The sequence below is a fragment of the Solanum dulcamara genome, chromosome 8, assembly GCF_947179165.1.
Source record: "Solanum dulcamara chromosome 8, daSolDulc1.2, whole genome shotgun sequence".
Taxonomy (NCBI): Eukaryota; Viridiplantae; Streptophyta; class Magnoliopsida; order Solanales; family Solanaceae; genus Solanum; species Solanum dulcamara.
The window spans coordinates 15,690,686-15,711,575 of NC_077244.1; the positions used below are offsets into that span (position 1 = coordinate 15,690,686).

The 20,890-nt window shown below is 35.4% G+C and overlaps 1 protein-coding gene and 1 pseudogene across 2 annotated transcripts; one reads left to right on the plus strand and one right to left on the minus strand.

Moving 5' to 3' along the window:
• Positions 1-11,640, plus strand: part of LOC129899824 (long chain base biosynthesis protein 2a-like) — a 36,783-nt pseudogene extending 25,143 nt beyond the window's left edge.
• On the minus strand, positions 10,072-15,666 carry LOC129900850 (cyclin-dependent kinases regulatory subunit 1-like). 2 transcript variants are annotated; one of them, XR_008769710.1, is made up of 4 exons: positions 15,401-15,666; positions 15,247-15,307; positions 14,305-14,537; positions 10,072-10,907 (listed from the first exon to the last, which is right to left on the minus strand). XR_008769710.1 is itself a non-coding variant. In XM_055975929.1 (3 exons), exons 1-3 carry the CDS (start codon positions 15,451-15,453, stop codon positions 14,385-14,387), a joined length of 267 nt encoding a protein of 88 aa, XP_055831904.1. In that variant the 5' UTR covers positions 15,454-15,666; the 3' UTR covers positions 14,070-14,384. The 2 variants fall into 2 exon arrangements, 1 of the variants encoding a protein (XP_055831904.1); XM_055975929.1 differs by lacking the exon at positions 10,072-10,907 and having other exon boundaries at positions 14,070-14,537.
• Positions 15,667-20,890: the final 5,224 nt, after the last annotated feature.

A 20,890-nucleotide genomic window follows, 5' to 3' on the forward strand; every position in this document is an offset into this window, starting at 1 on the left:
TACTAAAAGTATGAAGTAAACACTGAATCTCAATCTGAAATAATGGATACTGGAACTCCATGAAGCCAAACGATCTGACTGATATACAACTAAGCTAGTCTGTTAGCCGTATACTTCACCTTACGTGGAATAAAATGGACAGACTTGGTCATTCTGTCAACCACCACCCATATAGAATCATAACCATCCACTGTGAGAGGCAAACCCACAATGAAGTCTATGGTGATCCGCTTCCATTTCCAAGTAGGAATAAACATCCCCTGACTCACACCTCCAGACCGCTGGTGCTCACACTTGACCTGTTGACAGGTCAAACACTTGGACATAACTCTGCAATGTCCTTCTTCATCCCACACCACCAATAATGCTGACTAAGGTCATGATACATCTTTGCAGCACCTAGATGAATAGAGTATCGAGAGCAATGAGCCTCCTTTAGTATCAATTTGATCAAATCTCCCACCTTAGGCACATAAATCCAACCTCCAATCCTCAAGAAACCCTCTAAATCAAGTCTAGGCTCTTTGGCTTCACCCCTCAACATCTGTCTCGAATGAGACATTGTTTTTCATCATCAAACTACCTCTCCCAAATCTGGTCAACTAAGAAAGAGCGGGCCTCAATAAAAGCAATAAATTCTCCACTCTCCTCAGAAACTCGCAATCGAACCAGACTATTTTCTAATCTCTTAACATCTCTAGCCAGGGGCCTTCTATCAACACTAATTTCAGCGAGACTCCCCATACTAGGAGCCTTCCTACTCAAAGCATCGGCCACTACATTGGCCTTCCATGAGTAATACAAGATAGTCATGTCATAGTCCTTTAATAACTCAAGCCATATACGTTGTCTCAAATTCAGATTCCTCTGGCTCAATATATACTGAAGAATTCGATGATTAGTGAATACCTCATAATGAACACCATACAAGTAATGACACCATAGCTTCAACACAAATACCATTGCTGCTAACTCTAGAGCATGGGTAAGGTAGTTCTTCTCATGCGCCTTCAACTGTCAAGATGCATATGCAACTACCTTTCCTTTCTTCATCACAACTCCACCCAAACCAACACCAGAAGTATCACAATACACAGTGAAGTCTACACCCTTCTCTAGTAAGGTCAAAATAGGAGCTGAAGTCAATAAGGCCTTGAGCTTTTGAAAGCTCGCCTCACACTCATCAGACCAATGAAAATATACCGTCTTTTGAGTCATTCTAGTCAATGGGGCTGCAATAGTAGAGAATCCCTGAATGAAGTGTGAGTAATATCCAGCCAAACCCATAAAACTTTGAATCTCGGTAGGGGAAGTAAGTCTGGTCTAGCCTCTAACTGCCAAAATCTTGGTCGGATCCACCTGATACCTTCCTTGGACACTTGCCCTAGAAATGCCACGGAATCAAGCCAAAACTCACATTTGGAGAACTTGCCATCTACTTCTGCTCCCTTAACTTCTGAAGCACCAACCTCAAATGACTAGAATGGTCCTTCTCTATCTTAGAGTACACCAAGATATCATCAATGAAAATAATCACAAAAGAGTCTAGATACGGCCTAAACACCCCATTCATCAACTCCATGAACATTGTTAGGGGGTTGGTCAGCCCAAATAACATAACCAAAAACTCATAATGGTTGTAACTAGTCTGGAAAGCGGTCTTAGGAATATCTGATAGTCTAATTCTCAACTGATGGTACCCGAATCTCAAATCTATCTTGGAGAACAAGGCCGCTTCCTAAAGATGATCAAACAAATCATTAATACGAGGAAGAGGATATTTGTTCTTAACTGTCACCTTGTTCAACTGTCTATAATTGATGCACATCCTCATAGACCCATCTTTCTTCTGCACAAACAAAACTGGTGCACCCCAAGGTGATACACTAGGGCAAATAAATCCCTTACTTAATAGATCTTGCACCTGGTCCTTCAACTCTTTCAACTCTATCGGAGCTATACGATAAGGTGGAATAAAGATAGGCTTAGTGCCTGGCTCAAAGTTAATAGCAAAGTTAATATCTCTGTCCGGAGGAACTCCCGAAAGATCAATAGGAAACATATCGTCAAAATTCTTAACTACAAGAATAGACTCCATGGGAGGTGACTCAGCACTAGCATCTCGAACAAAAGACAAATAAGACATGCATCCTCTATCAATCAATCTTTGAGCATGCATTTAGGAGATGACCTAACTAGGGTAGGAACCACTAGTGCCTTTCCACTCGATCCTTGGAACACCCAGTATCGCTAAGGCCATGGTCTTAGCATAGCAATCAAGAATAACACGATAAGGAGAAAACCAATCCACACCCAATATCACATCAAAGTCTACCATCCCTGGTGTAATCATGTGTATCCAACTATCATACCCGGCTAAAGAAATAATACAGGATCGATACACTCGATCCACCACTAAGAACTTACCCACAGGTATAGAGACATGTACAGGCACGGGCACGCGATCACAAGTCATATTAAACCCAGATACAAAATAGGTAAACACATAGGAGAATGTAGATCCAGTATCAAATAACACAGATGCAGATTGATGGAAAATCGAAATGATACCTGTAATGACCATATCAGAAGACTTAGCCTCGAGCCTCTCAGGAAAAGCATAGCACTGAGCTCCTCTACCACCACCCGCCTAAATCGTACCCCTACCTCGCAGAACCACAACACCACCCCAGAGGCTCTACCACCTCTACCTATCTGAGCTCTACCCTAACCTTTAGTCGGAGGCACTGAATTTCTCTTTGAAGCCACTGAATAAGTGTGATAGGGCCCTGAATGAGTCTGTAGTGGGCATTGGCACATCAAATGACTTGAATCTCCACAACTAAAACATGACCTTGGGATAGGAGATTGCTGTGATGACACTGATGAAATACCATAACCACCTCAGCCCAAACTCTGAGATCCTCGGACTAACTTCCCATCGTTGGCTGCTAGCATAGAAGCATGAACAGGCCTCTGGTGCTAAAACTGATTGTCGCCCCTATGTGAACCTCTACCTCCAGATGAGGTACCCGAAAACTAACCACTAGCACGGGCCCTCTTGGGGTCCCCAAACTCCTCTCTAACCATCAATTTTGCCACCTTAGTGGTACTCGTAATGGATTAGAAGGAATCCCCCTTACGGGCCAATCTGAACACATAGGATCGAATAGAGAAGGTCAAACCCTTCACAAACTTGCAGACTCTCTCCATATCATCCGGGATCAACATTGTAGCATGCCTCAACAACTAGCAGAAATGGGTCTCATACTCAGCAACTGACATTCTGCCCTGATTCAAACTCTCAAATATTAGTCTACTCTCCTCCCGTACGCTTCATGGGATGAAGCAATCCTCAAAAGCACTAGAAAAAACTCCCCACTCAACCGGAGGGAATCCAATTTGTTTGGACCTCATGAATATCCTTCACCACTCCCTGGCTGACCTACGGAGCTGGAGTGCAACAAATCAAATACCCCAGGCATCAGCCATGCTCGTTCCTCTAACATCTCACAACACAATGTCAAAAAATCATGTGTATCCTCACTCTTACCACCCTGGAAATGGGGTGATTTCATCTTCTGAAACCTCTCATAGCACTGCTGATCAACTATAGTCATAATCATATCTAGAGCAATTTGTGCATCGGTAGCTAGTACGGGAACCAATGGTGGCTGGCCCACCTGAACCTGAACCACTGGGACCTGATGTTGCTCTGCAGTCTGTACACCAACTCTAGTTTGTGAACCCTGCGGTGTGCCCTGAGTGAAACTCTCCAACATACCCAACATCCTCAATAAGGTCTCCTAAAGCAACGATGGTGCAGGCTCTGGAAGAACTTGGTCCTCACCAATCTCAACTTGTGACTCTAGGGAGGCCTCTCTAGCACGACCTCGGGCAGGTCCCGCTTCTCGGGCACGAACTCTACCGGCAACCGCTCCACATCCTCAACCTCTGACTCGACCCTACTTCTACCCCTAACTTGGTCCTTAACAATTGTCTCAGGGACTGCCTCTCCTCTAACAATAGACGTAGATTTGGTCCTTAGCCTCTGCCAAAAAAATATGTCACACTCAGCACTAGCGATAATGACTTGGCACGATAAGAAAGAATGAATAAAGGAAATTTCTTAACAGTCTTCAAGCCTCTCGAAGATAATTACAGACGTCTCTATATCGATCCTCAAGACTTTACTTAGACTTGGCTTGTACACGTGAGACCTATGAACCTAGGCTCTTATACCAATTTATCACGACCCGAATTTGGGTGTGATGGCACCTGTCCTCTCCAATCAGACAAGTCAGCCTAAAATCCAATATTTATGAAGAATAAAGAGGAAACAATCTAAATAAGTAAATAATAAATAAAAGAGGAAGTCTTTCAAATTTAAGTACCCCCAAAGATTGATTGTCACGTGTACAAGCCGCTAAAGAAAATAAAACTGAAATGAAGTACAAGTCTCACTATGTCTTCAACTCTTAAGTAGAGTATAGCATAAAAGTACAGGAAAGCCGAGAGTATGCTGGATGTCAATAGCTACCTCTCTCAAAAATCCTAGAAGCCTCGAATGATCAGAAGGAGATAATGATCAAAGTCCAACCCAGAACCTACACAAGTGTAGAAGCAAGAGTGAGTACCAAACAACGCGGTACCCATCAAGCTAACTAGAAAAACTAAGTAAATCTAATAGAATACACGAACTCCATTTCCAACCCAACCGAACCTCTAGACTACAACATGCACAGAAATCAGCCTAACCTAACAGTTTATACTATACAGTTCAATAAGGTTCAGATGATAGCTCAATATCACGAGATGTATCATACAAATAATCACAAGTCACAGATAGACATCGAACTGTCAACACAAATATACAGAATATGTATATGCACACTCAAATGATTATGCATGTGTGTAATTACCGGCAAAGACCTCGGCATAATAAACTTTGGCTGGAAATGACCTCGGTCTCATAATCTCTTACCAAAAATGACCTTGGTCCCACAACCTCGCCAAAAATAACCTCGGCCATGCAACCCCACAGAAAATGACCTCGGCAATATTATCCCACCGGAAATGACCTTGGACTATCAATCTCTCATCAAAAATTACCTCGGGAATATCATATCTCTGACCGGAAATAACCTCGGTCTCACAATTATATACCTCTCATCATAGTATTTCAGAACCAATGCAAACATCATGCTCACACAAGTAATGAGTAATAATCTATTCAAACAAACCGCAATAACAATTAGACTATCAAGTATTTCACCAAATACACATAGATATTTAGATTACGGCATGTATAAGTCAACTCTCAACAATAGCATACATCATCTTTTATTAACCCCGTCAATTCATTTTAAGTTAGTTCATATCACAATTAAACATGTAACCTTATCCCTAGTACGATCCAACACACATATACAATGAGATATTCGAGAATTTTAAGAAATTCATCGAGTTTTAAGAGTCCACTTGTCTTAGCCAATACGTGCTCGATCAATTCTCATGATCTTTCTCCCTCTGAATGCACTCTAATTCACCACAATCTATGCAAATTCAAGTTCCCAATCAAAATACGAAACCAACGATATCCAAATCATATCTTTAAAAATCGGGACCAAAACTGACCCAAAATGCCCGAAAAATCTGATTCTGAAAACGAGGAGAAAATTCTAGAAATTTTTACATGAACTACCTCCTCAAGGTATTTGGAATTTACTAGTGAAAAAAGAAGTGGATTTGAACTTGAAATGATCTCACAATCATCAAAACATTGAAATCATGTTTTCTTGAAAACCCCTAAACTTTTGGGCTCAAAACCACATATTGAAGATGAAAATCGCTATGTAATCAACAGAAATAAAGTAAATAGATTGAAATCACTTACCCATATATTTCCACACAAAACCCCTTTGAATCGCTTGCCCCCAAGCTCCCAAAGTCTAAAAATGGGGGATAAGGGTCTAATTCTCTTTCTTTAGGAAGAACATTGTCCGGGCATGTTTTACTCTTCGTGATCGCAATGGCTTGCTCCTTGCGATCGCGATGAGCCAGAGGGTGAACTCATTAATTGATCCTCGCGATCGCGATGAATTACCCACCTGGTTCTTCGCGATCATGGCTAGTCCTACGTGATCATGAAGGGCAATTATCCTTGCACCAAATTGCAAATACACAGCAGATTCTCTAAGTTTCGAATTCTCTAATTGACCGTCGAAATTCGATCGGAACCCCGTATACAAAATCCATATATGCCAACCTACTAAACTCGATGTTTCAAACTCAGCGGAACCATCAAAATTTGATTTCTAGGCCTCCTTGACCCGAAAACCAAAAAGTCGCAACTAAAACAACTTTATGCCTCAAATGACCAAAATGCCCTCAGGGCTTCCAAAAAATACACAGGAACTCTTCCTAGGCCTAAAATTGCCCTCCAAATCTAATGGAGTCATCAGAATTCAGTTCCAAGCATCTGATCCACAAATTTTGACGAAAGTCAAACCTATGGCCAAAACTCAAATATTTTCAACTCAACACCTCAAATCCACGATATGACCCCAAAAGTTATTCCGTCAACTCTCTTAGACCAATTTCAATGTTTTGGAATTGATGAAATCGACGGAATTCTGTTCTGAGACTCGAAACTCCGAATGAGCTCAAATACCACTTTTGAGTCATTCTAAACCTCTAAGACTCAAAGTTTACCAAAAATCTCAACTTTTCAAGAAAACTATGGAACTGTCATCAGATATCAATCAAATATGATTCAAGAAAACTATCGAGAAGGATAAAATAGTCTTTTTACGAAAATTTCCAAAAATGACCTTCAGGGTCATTACAATTAGATAGCCTTGTTTGAGTGAGTTGCAACATGGGGACATACTTAACTTATAACAATCTACAGAAGAGAGGTTTTATCCTATGTAACAAATGCTAATTGGATCGTACAACAAGTAGATATTGCTGGTAGTCCATGGCACCACTTGCTACAAGAATTTATTTCCATGAGAAACATAAGAACACTTGCACTGAGCATTAATATGATTAGTTTCAAGTTTTGGTCAATTAATTTTTAGCGTACTATTGTAGGATTGTTTTGAACGGCCAATATGTAGTTCTCCGGATGCTTGGTTTGATGTGGTAAAGCGTGTGACCGATGATAACAAGAAGATACAAAAGTGAGTATTGAAAACTTGTTTCAATTCTTTATTTACTTCAACTATCTGTACTGTGTTCTGTTCTTTTTTATAAAACACATGTATTTAGGAGTAACATTATTGAAATCCTTTTAATTTTTTTTCTCAATCAAAAGAAACTCAAATTATGCAGGCGGACGAAAAACGTTTCAAGATGCCTGAACTTGGGATCATATAATTATCTTGGTTTTGCTGCATTTGATGAATATTATTCACCTCGGACAATCGAGTGTTTGAAAATATTTTCCGCAAGCACTTGTAGTACCCGAGTTGATGGAGGTAGACAAGTTTCTCATGTGCGTCTTTCTAGAATAGAGGGAGCCTTCTTGTTCTTAAAGGTCATTATTTGCTAAAACAGGAACCACAACAATACATATTGAATTAGAAGAGCATGTGGCTAAATTTGTTGGAAAGCAAGCTGCTATTGTTTTTGGCATGGGTTATGTAACAAACTCAGCCGTGCTTCCTGTCTTGATAGGAGAGGTACATAGAGTTACTATTGTATCGTTGTGTTTAACTTTTCATTTTTATTTTAGCTTAAAATATGGTCATTGCAGGGAGGTTTGATCATTAGTGATTCTCTAAACCATAGCTCTATTGTCAATGGAGCTAGAGGATCTGGAGCCACTATTCGTGTTTTTCAACATAATAGTAAGTTTTTAAAAATGCGTTCCTTCTCCTTGTTTTATTAGTAATATGTTTGGAAAATGAGGTATAATGTGTCATTTTCTTCTTTCTCTAGCACCATCGCACTTGGAGAGTGTTTTAAGAGAGAATTAATTCATAGACGGTGGACTAAGATAATCGTTGTGGTGGAAGGCATATATAGCATGGAAGGGGAACTTTGCAAGCTTTCAGAGATTGTTGCCATATGCAAGAAGTACGAGGTAGTTCGTTGAAGCTGTTTTCATCTTAATAACTATATGATTTTTCTATGAACAAGAACAACGAGTTCAACTTCTTAATACGCTAATCATCCTTCACTTATGGGACAAACTCTGTTTCATTATCGAAGGACAGACTATATTTTAATTATATACATTTTGGGACTTGTTTACCGTATTTCTCATGCGTCTTCGTATGTCTGATCTTCTTGATGCAGGCATATGTTTATGTGGACGAGGCTCACAGCATTGGAGCAGTTGGTAAAACAGGAAAGGGGGTATGTGAGCTCTTGGGAATTGATACTTCAAATGTGGATGTTATGATGGGAACTTTCACAAAGTCATTTGGATCCTGTGGGGGTTATATTGCAGGATCCAAGGTAGGTTTTCTTGATCATTCTTATGGGAATGCTACTGACCTAGCTTTATCATTAGTTGGATGCTTCTTTGTCACCAAATAGTTAAGGGATAATGCATAAGTACTATCTAATTATGATCGAAATTTCGATGACACATCTTAGCTTGATCAAGATTTTATTATCTCCTTAAACTATTTTAAAATGGAATAAATATACCCTAAAGATGACGTGGCACAAAGAATGTGCACACTTCTTGAAGGCAAGTGATGAGTGAAAAAATTGGACACATGTCCTTTTTTTAGTTGGTAACTTTATAATTAGTTTGTACATTGATATTAAAACATATATATTTAATTATTTTCATTTTTTTATATGTAAAATATTTATTTTAATTTCTTCCTCACTTTAAACTTTTTATTTTCTTCTTTCATTAATTTCTTATCTTTTCATTTTTAATTATTTTTAAAAATTTATGTGGATTTTTTAAAAGAAAAATTAAAGAGTGTCCTTTAATTTTAAAGTTTTAATTTTATATTTTATATTTGAATTTTTTCACTTATTTTTATATCGATTCAAATTAAACTTATTTTAAATACAAAGTATTTGGAATTAAATTTGAAATCAAATCAAAATGAAAGACAAGGAAAATAAAAAGAGTAAATAAAATCAATAGAAAAATAAAAGAGAAAAGACAATGAATGAAGGTAAAAAAAAAATCAAAAGCTTAAATACAAGGAAAATTTTTGTTAAAAAGATTAGGTCTATTAACTTAATTTAAATACAAAATAAAGAAAATAAGAAGATTTGAAAAGAACTAAAGACTTTAAATATATATATATATATATATATATATATATATATATATATATATATATATATGATTGACGTGACAGGCGTGTGTGTACAAACACATTCAACTTGCTTGATTGCAGGTGCCACGTTAGCACCAAAAGTGCACGAAAATGCAATAAAAATGAGTTAGGGAGATAATAGGACCCTAATTAAGTTAGGTGTGTCGCTGAAATTTCGATCATAGTTCAAAGGAGTACTTATGCAATAGAGATAATATGTAAACCTCACCCCCCCCCCCCCCAAAAAAAAAAAATTGTACCTCATTTTCAAGAAGACACTCTAACTTTGCATAGGTCCTATTACCCCTAAACAACTTCAAAATGATATTATCACCTCCTTTTTTGACCACTTGGCATAGAGAGTGCATATTGAATATTTGATAGTGTAATTTGTAATATACGGTTCTAACATTAAGACAACAATTTCAGGAACTTATTGAATATTTGAAGTACACTTGTCCAGCGCACCTATATGCAATTTCCATATCACCTCCAGCTGCTCAACAAATCATTTCTGCTATTAAGGTTTTGCTTGGTGAAGATGGTTCCAAAAGAGGTCAAAAATTCTTTCTTAAGTTTGTGTTCAGATTCTGACCGCTGGTAAAACAATATTGTATTGATCATTAGAGCAACTTCATTGTTATAGGAGCTCAAAAAATAGCACGCCTACGTGAAAATAGCAACTTCTTCCGCTCTGAACTGCAGAAGATGGGCTTTGATGTTCTGGGAGACTATGATTCACCTGTGATACCCATAACGCTCTATAATATTGCAAAATTACCTGCTTTTTCACGAGACTGTCTCAAACAGAATGTACACTTTCTTCTCTTGTTAATTCAACGTTATCCTTATCTATCTAGCTAATTCTTTGTCAAAAGAATGTCTATTCTCCTGTTTTTTTCCCTCACTTGTATCAATGTCTTAACACTCACCGCGTGGTCTGTTACTTTAGGTAGCCGTTGTGGTAGTTGCTTTTCCAGCCACCCCTTTACTTTTGGCTAGAGCACGCATATGTATTTCTGCTGCCCACTCAAAGGAAGATCTCATCAAAGCATTGGAGGTTAGAGTTTGCTCTTGAATTTCTTTCCCATTTCAATTCATAATTGTTCTCTTGTGTGCTCTACCCTCGTAATGGACTTCAAATTTATCCACATGGCTTTCACTTGAATCTTCAGTTAGAAGTGTTTTCTATTCCGTTTATTCTTCGACTCTCAACTCAATGCATCGTCTAAGAACAAGTTAAGAGGAGTTAATGGAACTTGACTTACTTCTTACTGAATGTCGTACTTAATTGAAAGTTCTGATTCTGAGAGAATTCAGGATGTTAGCGATATGGGTTGAATTCATAAGTGGATTTGAAATTTAACGTTAGTGTTTCATAATAGTTGCGATCCTATAAAGTGTATATGTTGGATGTTGGAAGCAATGGGTGCAATTAAACCCCACAAAACCTGGTTAGATCTGCCTCTAGACTCACTTGAACTTTTGCACACCAATAATAAGATGAGTTGGTCACTTTTCAGTTTCTCTGAAGAAAGGTATTTCACTCGTACATTCTTGTCATCTTGTGTAGAAGCGTCTTGTCACCAACGCTAAGGTAGTGTGCGTCTGCACATAAAAATTATGAAATTTAGAAAAAAATAATTGAAAATGGTATTTGGAATTGAATATATTTCACTTATATGCCCGTAAACTTAGCTGCTAGACTTTGATATATTTGTCACCTTTCCCAAATTCATCCTGGGGGTGGGGATGGGGATGGGGTTTTGAGAAACTACATTGTGAATAATTACAAACTATAGGCCCTCATCTCCGTGACCAAAAAAAAAACTGTAACACTGAGATGCATTGCTTTATATTATGTTTGTGTATTGCGAACTCTTTTGCAATAATGATAACATGGACGAATGTATATAAGTGTCTCAATTATTTATTCTTGTGCGAGTATCATCTGATTAGGCAATGTAGTATATCTTGTGAGAAAAAATAAGCCATGTAGATGTTGACTAGTTACTGAGAAGTTGTTGCTTTGGCCAGGTTATCAGCAGAGTTGGTGATCTATTGGGCATAAAATACTTGTCTGCTGCTTCAATGGAGACAAAAATACTAGATGATTTTTCTCATATGTCCTAGCCTAGTAGATAGGATTATCTGCTATATGTTGCTATATGGAGCCAACCTAAACGCAAAAAGTTTGTGCAAACAGTCTCAGAATAATGGTTTTTGTGTCTGCATGCACTATTATTCCTTTAACAATCTGTTAGATTCATAAGTAATTGCTTTGAGAAAAAGACGGAATAACAAATTTTAAACTTCTGTATTAAACTTCAAAGTAGATTACAAGTTTAGTTCTAATTTTAAAATGTAAAAATTAGTTAGTAACTCAAATGTTAGTAACAGTATTTATTTATTGCACTTTCATTTACTTCTTTGTTGAATATTTTAATGGCATTGCTCATCTCACAATTTTCAGTTATTTTCTTTAAAATCACCTTCAATAGTTGTATCATATTAGAACTAAAGAAATATTTGAAACACAAGTTATATGTTTTGTATAAAGTCTTTATAGGAAAAAATCGGGAAAACCCGAGGTTGAAAAACCTGATTTTTATTGGTTTAATTTAATTTATAAATTTAAAAATTGGTTTGGTTTGGTATTTTGAAATATCCCAACCAACTCAATATATGGTCACTTCTATCCGAGACAATCATTGAAAATTTAGTTCTTTATTCTTTTTTTTTTCATTCTTACTAGTAATTGAGACTTTTTTAAGCCTCAATAGAATTAGAGCCCGTTTGGATGGGCTTTAAGTTGGTCAAACCAACTTATAAGTCACTTTTTAGCTTTTGGACGTGTTTGTCTAATGCTAACTTTAAGCCATAAAGTTCTTAAAGTCAGTCAAAAATGAAAAGTTAGGATTTCTAATTCTTTTTTTCTAAGTGCTTAAAGCCATTTTGTTTGACCATAGAGATAACTTTTATATCCCTTATATTTTAACTAAATTCCCAAACTACCCTTTTTATTCTTTTAATCCTAAAATTCAAACACTTATTTTCAACATACGCATTTTTATCCAAACACTCAACTGCTTATTTATAAAAATAACTTTCAGCACTTAAAAGTTCTAAAAGCACTTCATACATAAAAGTTACTTTTTTTAAGCTCATCCAAACAGGCTCTTAGTAAAGTAAGTCCTAACCCTCCTTGTTTGTGCTTTATCATTTCAGGTTTCACTTTCAATAAATAAATAAAATTAGCTACTAGGCTCCCCACCTAGTAGAATTTGATACAGAAGGAAAAAAATTTACATAATTTAAATCTCAAAAAATTGCAAGTCACACAAATCAACTTAGAGGAGGTAAGAATTAAGATATTTATAAATAAAAATTTTATTTTAATACCCATAAAGGAGGTAAATCTTCCTCCCCCAACCCCACTCACCATCAAGTTAAAAGAACTCTATCAACAACCTATCTTTTTTTCTTTTAATGACCGTGGTGTCTGGGCCAGATTTCGCGCATCTCAACTAATCCGCGGGATACCTGTCACCTCCCACTTAATACCAAGTAATTTTGTCCACCAAGGCTAATAAATGAAGAATCACCTAGTGTTTTTTTATCTAGATTGAGATTTTGAACCTAAGATCTTAGAGCTCTCAACCACATTATTGACTATTAGTCCACACCCTTAGGTGCCATGTACAACAACCTTTTTCTTTAACTTCAAAAGAATATCTTCTTGTACAGATTCCCACCCCCACCCCCCAAGAAAGTATCTTTTCGTAAAGAGGTATTGGGTATTATCCTTATCCAGGAGAAGCAATGAAACAAGTGATTGATGTTTTTTTTCCTAACTGAGAAAACCCTCAAGGCCAGCTAACACACAATATCAAAACTCAGTGAATAGTGAATTTGCCCAACTACTCTCCACTTATAAACCAAGCTTTTGTCTGCAACAAAGTTCAAACTCATAACCTACGTCTAATCAACATATTACACGTCACTCGTACCGCTAAACAACATCTAACAGTTTTAAGTGCAATTCATAAATATTGTTTTTTCAATATAAGACAGCAGGATTATTTAAGCTTATTGAAGAGACATCATCCAGCTACCGATAAATGCTGTTGGCATAACTATGGATACCATTTGGCACAATCAAGACACGGGGAAGGGGCTTGGTGATGGTTACTGGTAAGGAACTCTGGGGATATTGCACCATGTTGAAAATGCACAGAATAAAATCAATGAGAGTCTCAGTCAGCTTATGAGATGTTATACAGACATTGCAGCATACTATGGGGTATTTAGCCAAAGCAGCAATCAGGTCTATCAAAAATATGAGATTCAATTACTTCCAAGTCACTATTATATGGAAGAATAGTAGCTTATAATTAAACGAAAAATTCTATGTTATCCTTATTATGTTGACCAAAAAAAGAAGGCTGAAACAAACAAGGTTTTTGTTTTCCCCGAACATCTCAAAATCCTTTGTGTCAAAACTCATTACCTAAATCCCTTTGCCTTGAACTTCCTCAAGGCACTAACTGGTCTTAAAGACACAAAACAGTAAGATCTAAGCATTCCCCTCCCAACCTAATGAACTTCCTGATCCCCAACCTTGTTCCCAGGAGGATAACAAAAGAAAGCAACCATAGTTTCCCTATAATCTCTTCACAACATGAATCCCACAAAAAACACACATTTCAATTAAAACACAAGAATACCATTTTGCAAAGAAAATAGGACTAAGCACAAGACGCCAACAAGTGGTAGTGATCTCTGTGCTACTTTATAATATACAAGCATCACAACAAGATAAAAAAGACATTGTTTTTCTTGAGCAGACAGACTTAGAATATGAAAATATGCCAATATAACAAACTGCAAAAGAACAACACGTCTTGCTCCAGACATTAACTAGACATCCAAGTGACAGCAACATAAAACTGCTCAATTAGAACAAGAGCTTCAAAGACCTAACTAATAAAGAGCAAAGCATTACCGTGTTTAGCATATCAGAAGCAGATATTTAGGTAGACATTTATATAAGATACGTTGAAAAGAAACAAGTAGCGTGAATCTTCACTTGGCAAGCATGGCTTGCTGAACTTGGTTCTCTTGTTGCTGTTGATAATTGAGTGGCCTCCTGAAGAGCATGATGTGTGGCTCTGGTCGATGAACAGCATAGTGAACCCATCCTCGGCTCTGTTGAACTCCAATTGCACGCCACTCATTCTAACAGTTCAATCATATAAGCTCATGAATAATATAAAATGTTAGCATACAAATAAAATCCTAAACAAAATTATTCCCTTTTCATACCTTTTTGATATGTTTTATTTGAGCCGAGGTTTATCGAAAACAATATCTCTACATTCACAAGGTAGGAGGTAAGACTACGTACATCCCACCCTCCCAAGACACCCCCACTTGTGGAATTACACTAGATATGTTATTTGTACACAAATAAAATCCTAAACAAATTATAGATTTCTTCTAGAAAAACATTAATTAAAACTTAAAATACTCCTTACAACAGCAACCCAATAAAAACTGTACATTAATGCCAAATTATTCAGCAGTTTGCTATGTGTGAATCCTCTATTATGTTCAATTTGAAATTTTATTTCACTACTAAATAACTTGTGTTTTAAACAAACTAGAGAACTTCTATTATCACACTCATGACTACACTAATGATAGAAACATGTAATTTAAATAAGAAAGATTGTTAACAATACCTGGACCTAACACTACTAATAATCCCAATTGATTGGCTTCACCTAGGCTAATTTTACTTCCGTTGTGTCCTGCTCTTGTTAAATAGAAATTCTTGACCAAAATGATTTATGTAGCACTTGAAAAATTAAAGAATCTCGCATACTTTTCTATCAATATCATGAATAATACTCATAAAATTGAAAGCAAAAATGTAAACACTCACTTCAGACAGAAGACGGTTCTTTGGTAGCAACTTGGCTACTTCAGGAGGAAGAACTACATGCCTGAAATAAAAAAACTCAACAAAAGGAGGATAAGAAAAAAAAACATAGGGAGTAAAAATACAAAGACAAAAAGAAAAAGATATAGTATAGTACCTATACTCGTAGGTGTCATCGAAGTACTTATCAGAGTACTGGATCTGACCCATTTCTTAGAGAAGAACAACTACTTAAGAGATTTGTGAACAAAAGAAATTAGCCAAAAATCCCTAATTTTAAGAAAGGGGGCTGGGCTGCTTAATCCTCTATAGTATTGAGCGGCTAGGAGAGGTGCGATCTGGAAAATACAGTAATAAACAAAATATGTGTTTGTTTAAGCAGTTCAAAATAATACGTTTAAATTTCAAAATCCCAACTTTTCCCCCTTAACCCTACAAAATTGGGTGTCATATGGAAACACAGCAACACTTTAGGGAAAATTAGCTAAATGGATGTTTGAGAGTTGAATAAAGGATAAGGGATTTATATTATTTTTTTTTGTTATAAATATTTAATTAGGGGTTAATTATTAAGAATTGGGGTTGATTTAAAATATTTATAAATTTAGGGTAAAAAATTAAAATATCAAAATTTATAATAAAAATTCTAAATATATTCATTTCCTTCATGTTTTGTAAATGATCTGTTCTGTTTCCTCCTCTTCTTCTCTTCTCTTCTCTTTTCTTTTTTCCAATTCTTTCTCCTTTATTCGAATTTCTTTGTTCTCCTCTCTTCTCTTTTCTTTTCCCAATTCTTTCTCCTTTATTCAAAAATCAAAGGTAGATCAACATTATTTTGTCAGTCTTCAAATTCACCTTGAAGACAATTTTAATTTTAAGGTAATCTCATTTTTTTTCCTCTTCATGTTTTCCTCCTTTTGAATCAGTGAAATAATGTATTATGTGATGTCATAGTTGTATATGGAATTAATTTTGTGGCTGCTATTGTTTTAGAATTTCTTCTATGTGTAAACAATCGATGGTTGTTTAAACAACTTGTGTTTATTTTATAACTTCGAGAAGTTTATTTATTTGGTCTATTTTATGATAATTTATGTATGTAGATAAAATGGCTAGCTCAACGGAAGAGGAGTCCGCTTCTGCTGGAGAAGCGGATAAGTTTCCACAAGCTCAAGAAACAGAAGAATTGACCTCATCAGCTCGTGGTTTAGTTAGAGAAGATGAAAGTGTAGAAGATGAGGAATCAATAGGTCAGGAAGATAAAAATGAAAGTGGAAAAGAAAGCGTAGAAGATGAGGAATCAACGCATCAGGAAGGACAAAATAAAAGTGGAGAAGAAAATGCAGAAGATGAGAAATCAACGGATCAACAAGAAGAAAATGAAAGCGGAGAAGAAAGGAAAGAAGAAACAAATCATGTAGTTTTCGAACAAAGAAAAAAAGTATTACATGATGAGAATGCTACCCCTTCAAAATCAAATGTGAGTGTTTTTTTAAATTGTTATTAGTGAAAACAAAGAGTAGGTATTTTAGCATGGTACTGAGACCCCCACCCCTAATCCAAATGCAATTCACATTCTTTTCACCAATTTTCCGAGGCTGAACTTACTAGAGTTTTAATCATGTCCATCCATCAATGGTAGCAGTAAAATGTTACTCGAAAAGAATGGAAAATTCAATCAGCATATTAATTTTCAGCGTGAATCTACATACTGGACTCTTAATCCTTTTGAAATAAAATTTATACATTTGTACACTACCTGAAAGCAGGATAACCACAGTTTTTTGTAGTTAAAAAGCCATTATTCTTTAGGACAAAATGGAGTGTAAAAAAATCAGCATTAGATAACTAGATCTTCTGTAACAATGAACAACTAGAATTTCAATGAGCACATTCAGTTTTCAGTGTAAATCCGCATAATAATTCCTTCTTAATCTGTTCAAAACAAGAGTTATACAATTATACACTACATGAGAATAGGATAATCACAGTTTTTTGTAGTGAAAATGCCATTATCAAATTAAACAACATTCAATAAAAAGCATTCAATACACTACATGTTTCAATTGACCATGTTTCAAACAAACAATTGTTATTTAAGCATCAACTAGTTGTTTAAACTACCACCAGTTCAAACAATATATGTTTGTGGATTTTTTATACTTTCTTTTAATTAATTAATTTTATAATCATGTACAGTTTGCTGATGACTCTGATACTGAGATTCCTAAATGCATCAAGTTCATTGATCTTACAAAATATAGCTTCAAGACACATTATTCCACGCACGGTGATATTTCGGGAAAGATTTTTGTAAAGTCACCTCTAGGAGGAAAAGCATTTCTTGAATTTAGAGGACTTCTGGTTGAACAAGATATTTTAGAGGTGTTTAAAAAAGGTTGTTTTGGGCATTTTATAGATATTCCGATGCAGCAGATAAATTTTGGGTCGATGATAGTTCATGATCTTCTACTCCGACGCATCATTTGTCAGAAAAAGTTAGAGCTATGGTTTGAATATGAAAATATGCATGTGTGTTTTGAATTAAGAGAATATGCCTTGATGACGGGACTACGATGTCACCCTTTTCCTTCTGAAAAGGCATTGGCTAGTCGGGTAAAGAAGGGTGAACTATTATGGGAATTTGTTTCCAAGGAAGAAAAAACTGTTACTGCTAACCTCCTCCTTGAAAAGATCAAATCACCCGAAACACCAAAAAATTATAAGTTTTCACTTGCCTTGATTTGGTTCTATTACTACATTTTATGTGCAAGAGATATATCATCAAGTGTTGATGCCGACATGACCAAGCTAGCTTGCAAGCCCTCGGTCTTCAACGAATATCCATGGGGTACCAAAAGCTATCTTTTGACTGTTGAGTATCTTGCAAAACCAATAAAATTTGAATACAACCTCTACGGCTTCCCTTGGGCATTCCTGGTAAGTAAATATTTTTTTTAATATTATTTTCTTTTAATATTTATATTGATTATAATTTATTGTTACGTAATTTAGGCTTGGACTTTTGAAGCTATTCCAAAACTTCAACGAAATGCTAAGAATGTTCCCCCTGAGAGAACATTGCCACGTATGCTAAGGTGGATGTCGTATGGAGGCCTAAAAAATCTATGGATCCATTCGGTACCACTGAAGAAAACGTAAGTCTCTAAAACCTGTTAAATAACCTGGGACTTGATTAAACAACCCGAGACTTGATTAAACAACTTGAGGTTGTTTGAACTAAACAATTTTTTCAATTGTTTAATATACATGATGTTGTTTATAAAGGAAGATCATAACATTGAATTTTTTGTTCTTTCTATGCAGGTAGTGCATCCTTTCCTGTTTCCTACAAATGTAGAAAAAAAGGAAAAATACATGAAGGACCTTGAGCCATTTTTCAGTGAGGAAGCTGATGAAAAAATTGATATGTTAAAAGCAGAATTGATTGGGGTGACAACAATCACAATGGGTGAAGTAGGAGCTAGGGAGGTTGGTGGTGAGGACAAGATCCCAATAAGGAGTGGGGCAGAGGAAAGGAGCCCGCAGAGTCCTTTAGTGAATTCTGGTGACAAATTTATTGATAGTCCAGCCAACTTTGATTTTGGTGGTCAGTATAGTGAAGCAGAAGTTGGTGCAGGATCTTTTGGTGTTTGTCCTTCAAATGCAAAGTGCTCCTGTGAATGTCTCACTTGTGCGGAGAAACAAAGACAATTGGAACTGGAAATTTCTAAAATGGAGGAGGAGTTCAAAGAAATGGGGAAGTCTGTCAAACAACTTGTAGAAGAATTATCCACTTTGAATAAAAAACTCGAGCCTAGGAGGATGTTAAGAAATTCCAAATACATAAGAACTCCATTTACAGCTGGTGCACGTAAAATGAATAAAAGGATAAGTGTGATAAATCTACTACCTGATATTTACAAGCCTCTTGACATTGATAAGAGCAAGGAAAGAGTGGAACCATAAACTAGGAATGTGTTTGTTGGGATAATTTTTGTTGATAAATTTGTGGTGGATCTTTTTGTTAGACTATTTCTTGATGTGGAAATATGATAACTATTTATGGATAATTTGTAGAAGATGCTATGAGTCTTTTTGTGATGTTGATATATGGTTGCTTAAACATTCACAATAGTTGTTTATGATGTTTATAGATGGTTGTTTACTAAAACAACATGATGTTGTTTAACAGCTTCAGTGGTTGCTTAAACATTAACAGTAATTGTTTATGCTATTCATAAAAAGTAGGCTTGTTAACAGTTTAAAATTTTTTCCTTAAAAAGTAGGTAAACAACTAGTGGTTGCTTAAACAAACACTAGTTATTTCATAAAATATCTAATTATTTATACTGGAAAATTATTGCTCATAAAAATATTGTTAAACAAGTAGTGATTGCTTAAACAAATAATTGTTGCTTAGAATAAACAACAAGAAGTTGTTCAAACAACTCCTGATTGCTTATACAATAACTTCATATCTCATAAAAAGTAGGTAAACAACTAGTGGCTGCTTAAACAACTATGGATTGTTTACAATAAACAACTAGTGGCTGCTTAAACAACTATGGATTGTTTACTTTAAAATCCATCAAATGACTCATTTGATGTTGAATTATTGTCAAGTCAATAAGTTGATGTTCAAATATTCATATAATCAAACAACATATCACTTGATCAATAAGTTATAGTTATACTATGTAACGACCCATTAGGTCGTTTTGAGTACTAGGACCTTTTATTTCATAAAAGACGCATCTCATAAATTTTTAATTGGATATTTTGGACTTTTCCATAACTATTGTTATTTAATTGAGGGACGAATTTAAATAACTAATTAAATTAATGGGTTAAAGTGGTAATTTAATTAATACCTTATACCATTTATCCATATTTATTAAATTAAAAGTTAATAGGGATTAGTATTTCTTTTTGTCATACCATAAATTACTGCTACTCTAAGACGGATAGATCAACGACGACGACGGCATTCAGGTGAGAAATTCTTTATTTTGTGCACTGTTTATGCCTATAGTTAATTATTACTAGGATAGATGGCAATCACTATTTGGTAAAAATAGAAGAGAGATGGATGAGTGAATTAATATGGGTTGAAAATTTAGAGAACTGGCAGGCACGAGGAACAAGGGGATAATGATGCCCATGATAAAGTGAAAATCTTTATTTAACTCCATCTGTGTTGGAATATTATACCATCAAATTAAGAATTGAAAGGAATTGAAATAAGAAAATGACTTATATAATAACTTTGTAATGATTGCCAAACATTGGAAAATTGTGAAAGTGGGTTGATGGTATAATTCGTAGTCTCTGCATTGTGGTAGTTGCCATAGTTGAAGTATATTATTCGTATTTTCTTATCAGTCTTCGATAATTTTATAGGTTTTCATTTAATTATCACATTATAATTCAAGTTTTGATATATTGAGATAGGTAATTAAATGTTAGATATATTATATTATATTATATTATATTATATTATATTATATTATATTATATTATATTATATTATATTATATTATATTATATTATATTATATTATATTATATTATATTATATTATATGAATATCATTAAAGTTATGTTATTTGGAAGAATTAAGACCTAACTCTAGACTTGAGATATTA

Bases quoted from the DNA above. Each gene is read 5' to 3' on its own strand.
- LOC129900850 (XM_055975929.1), bottom strand. From the start codon at position 15,453: ATGGGTCAGATCCAGTACTCTGATAAGTACTTCGATGACACCTACGAG. The intron at 15,308-15,400 runs GTACTATACTAT...TTTTTATTTCAG, and splicing joins GATGACACCTACGAGTATAG to GCATGTAGTTCTTCCTCCTG. The intron at 14,538-15,246 runs GTGAGTGTTTAC...TTGAACTGTTAG, and splicing joins AGAACCGTCTTCTGTCTGAA to AATGAGTGGCGTGCAATTGG.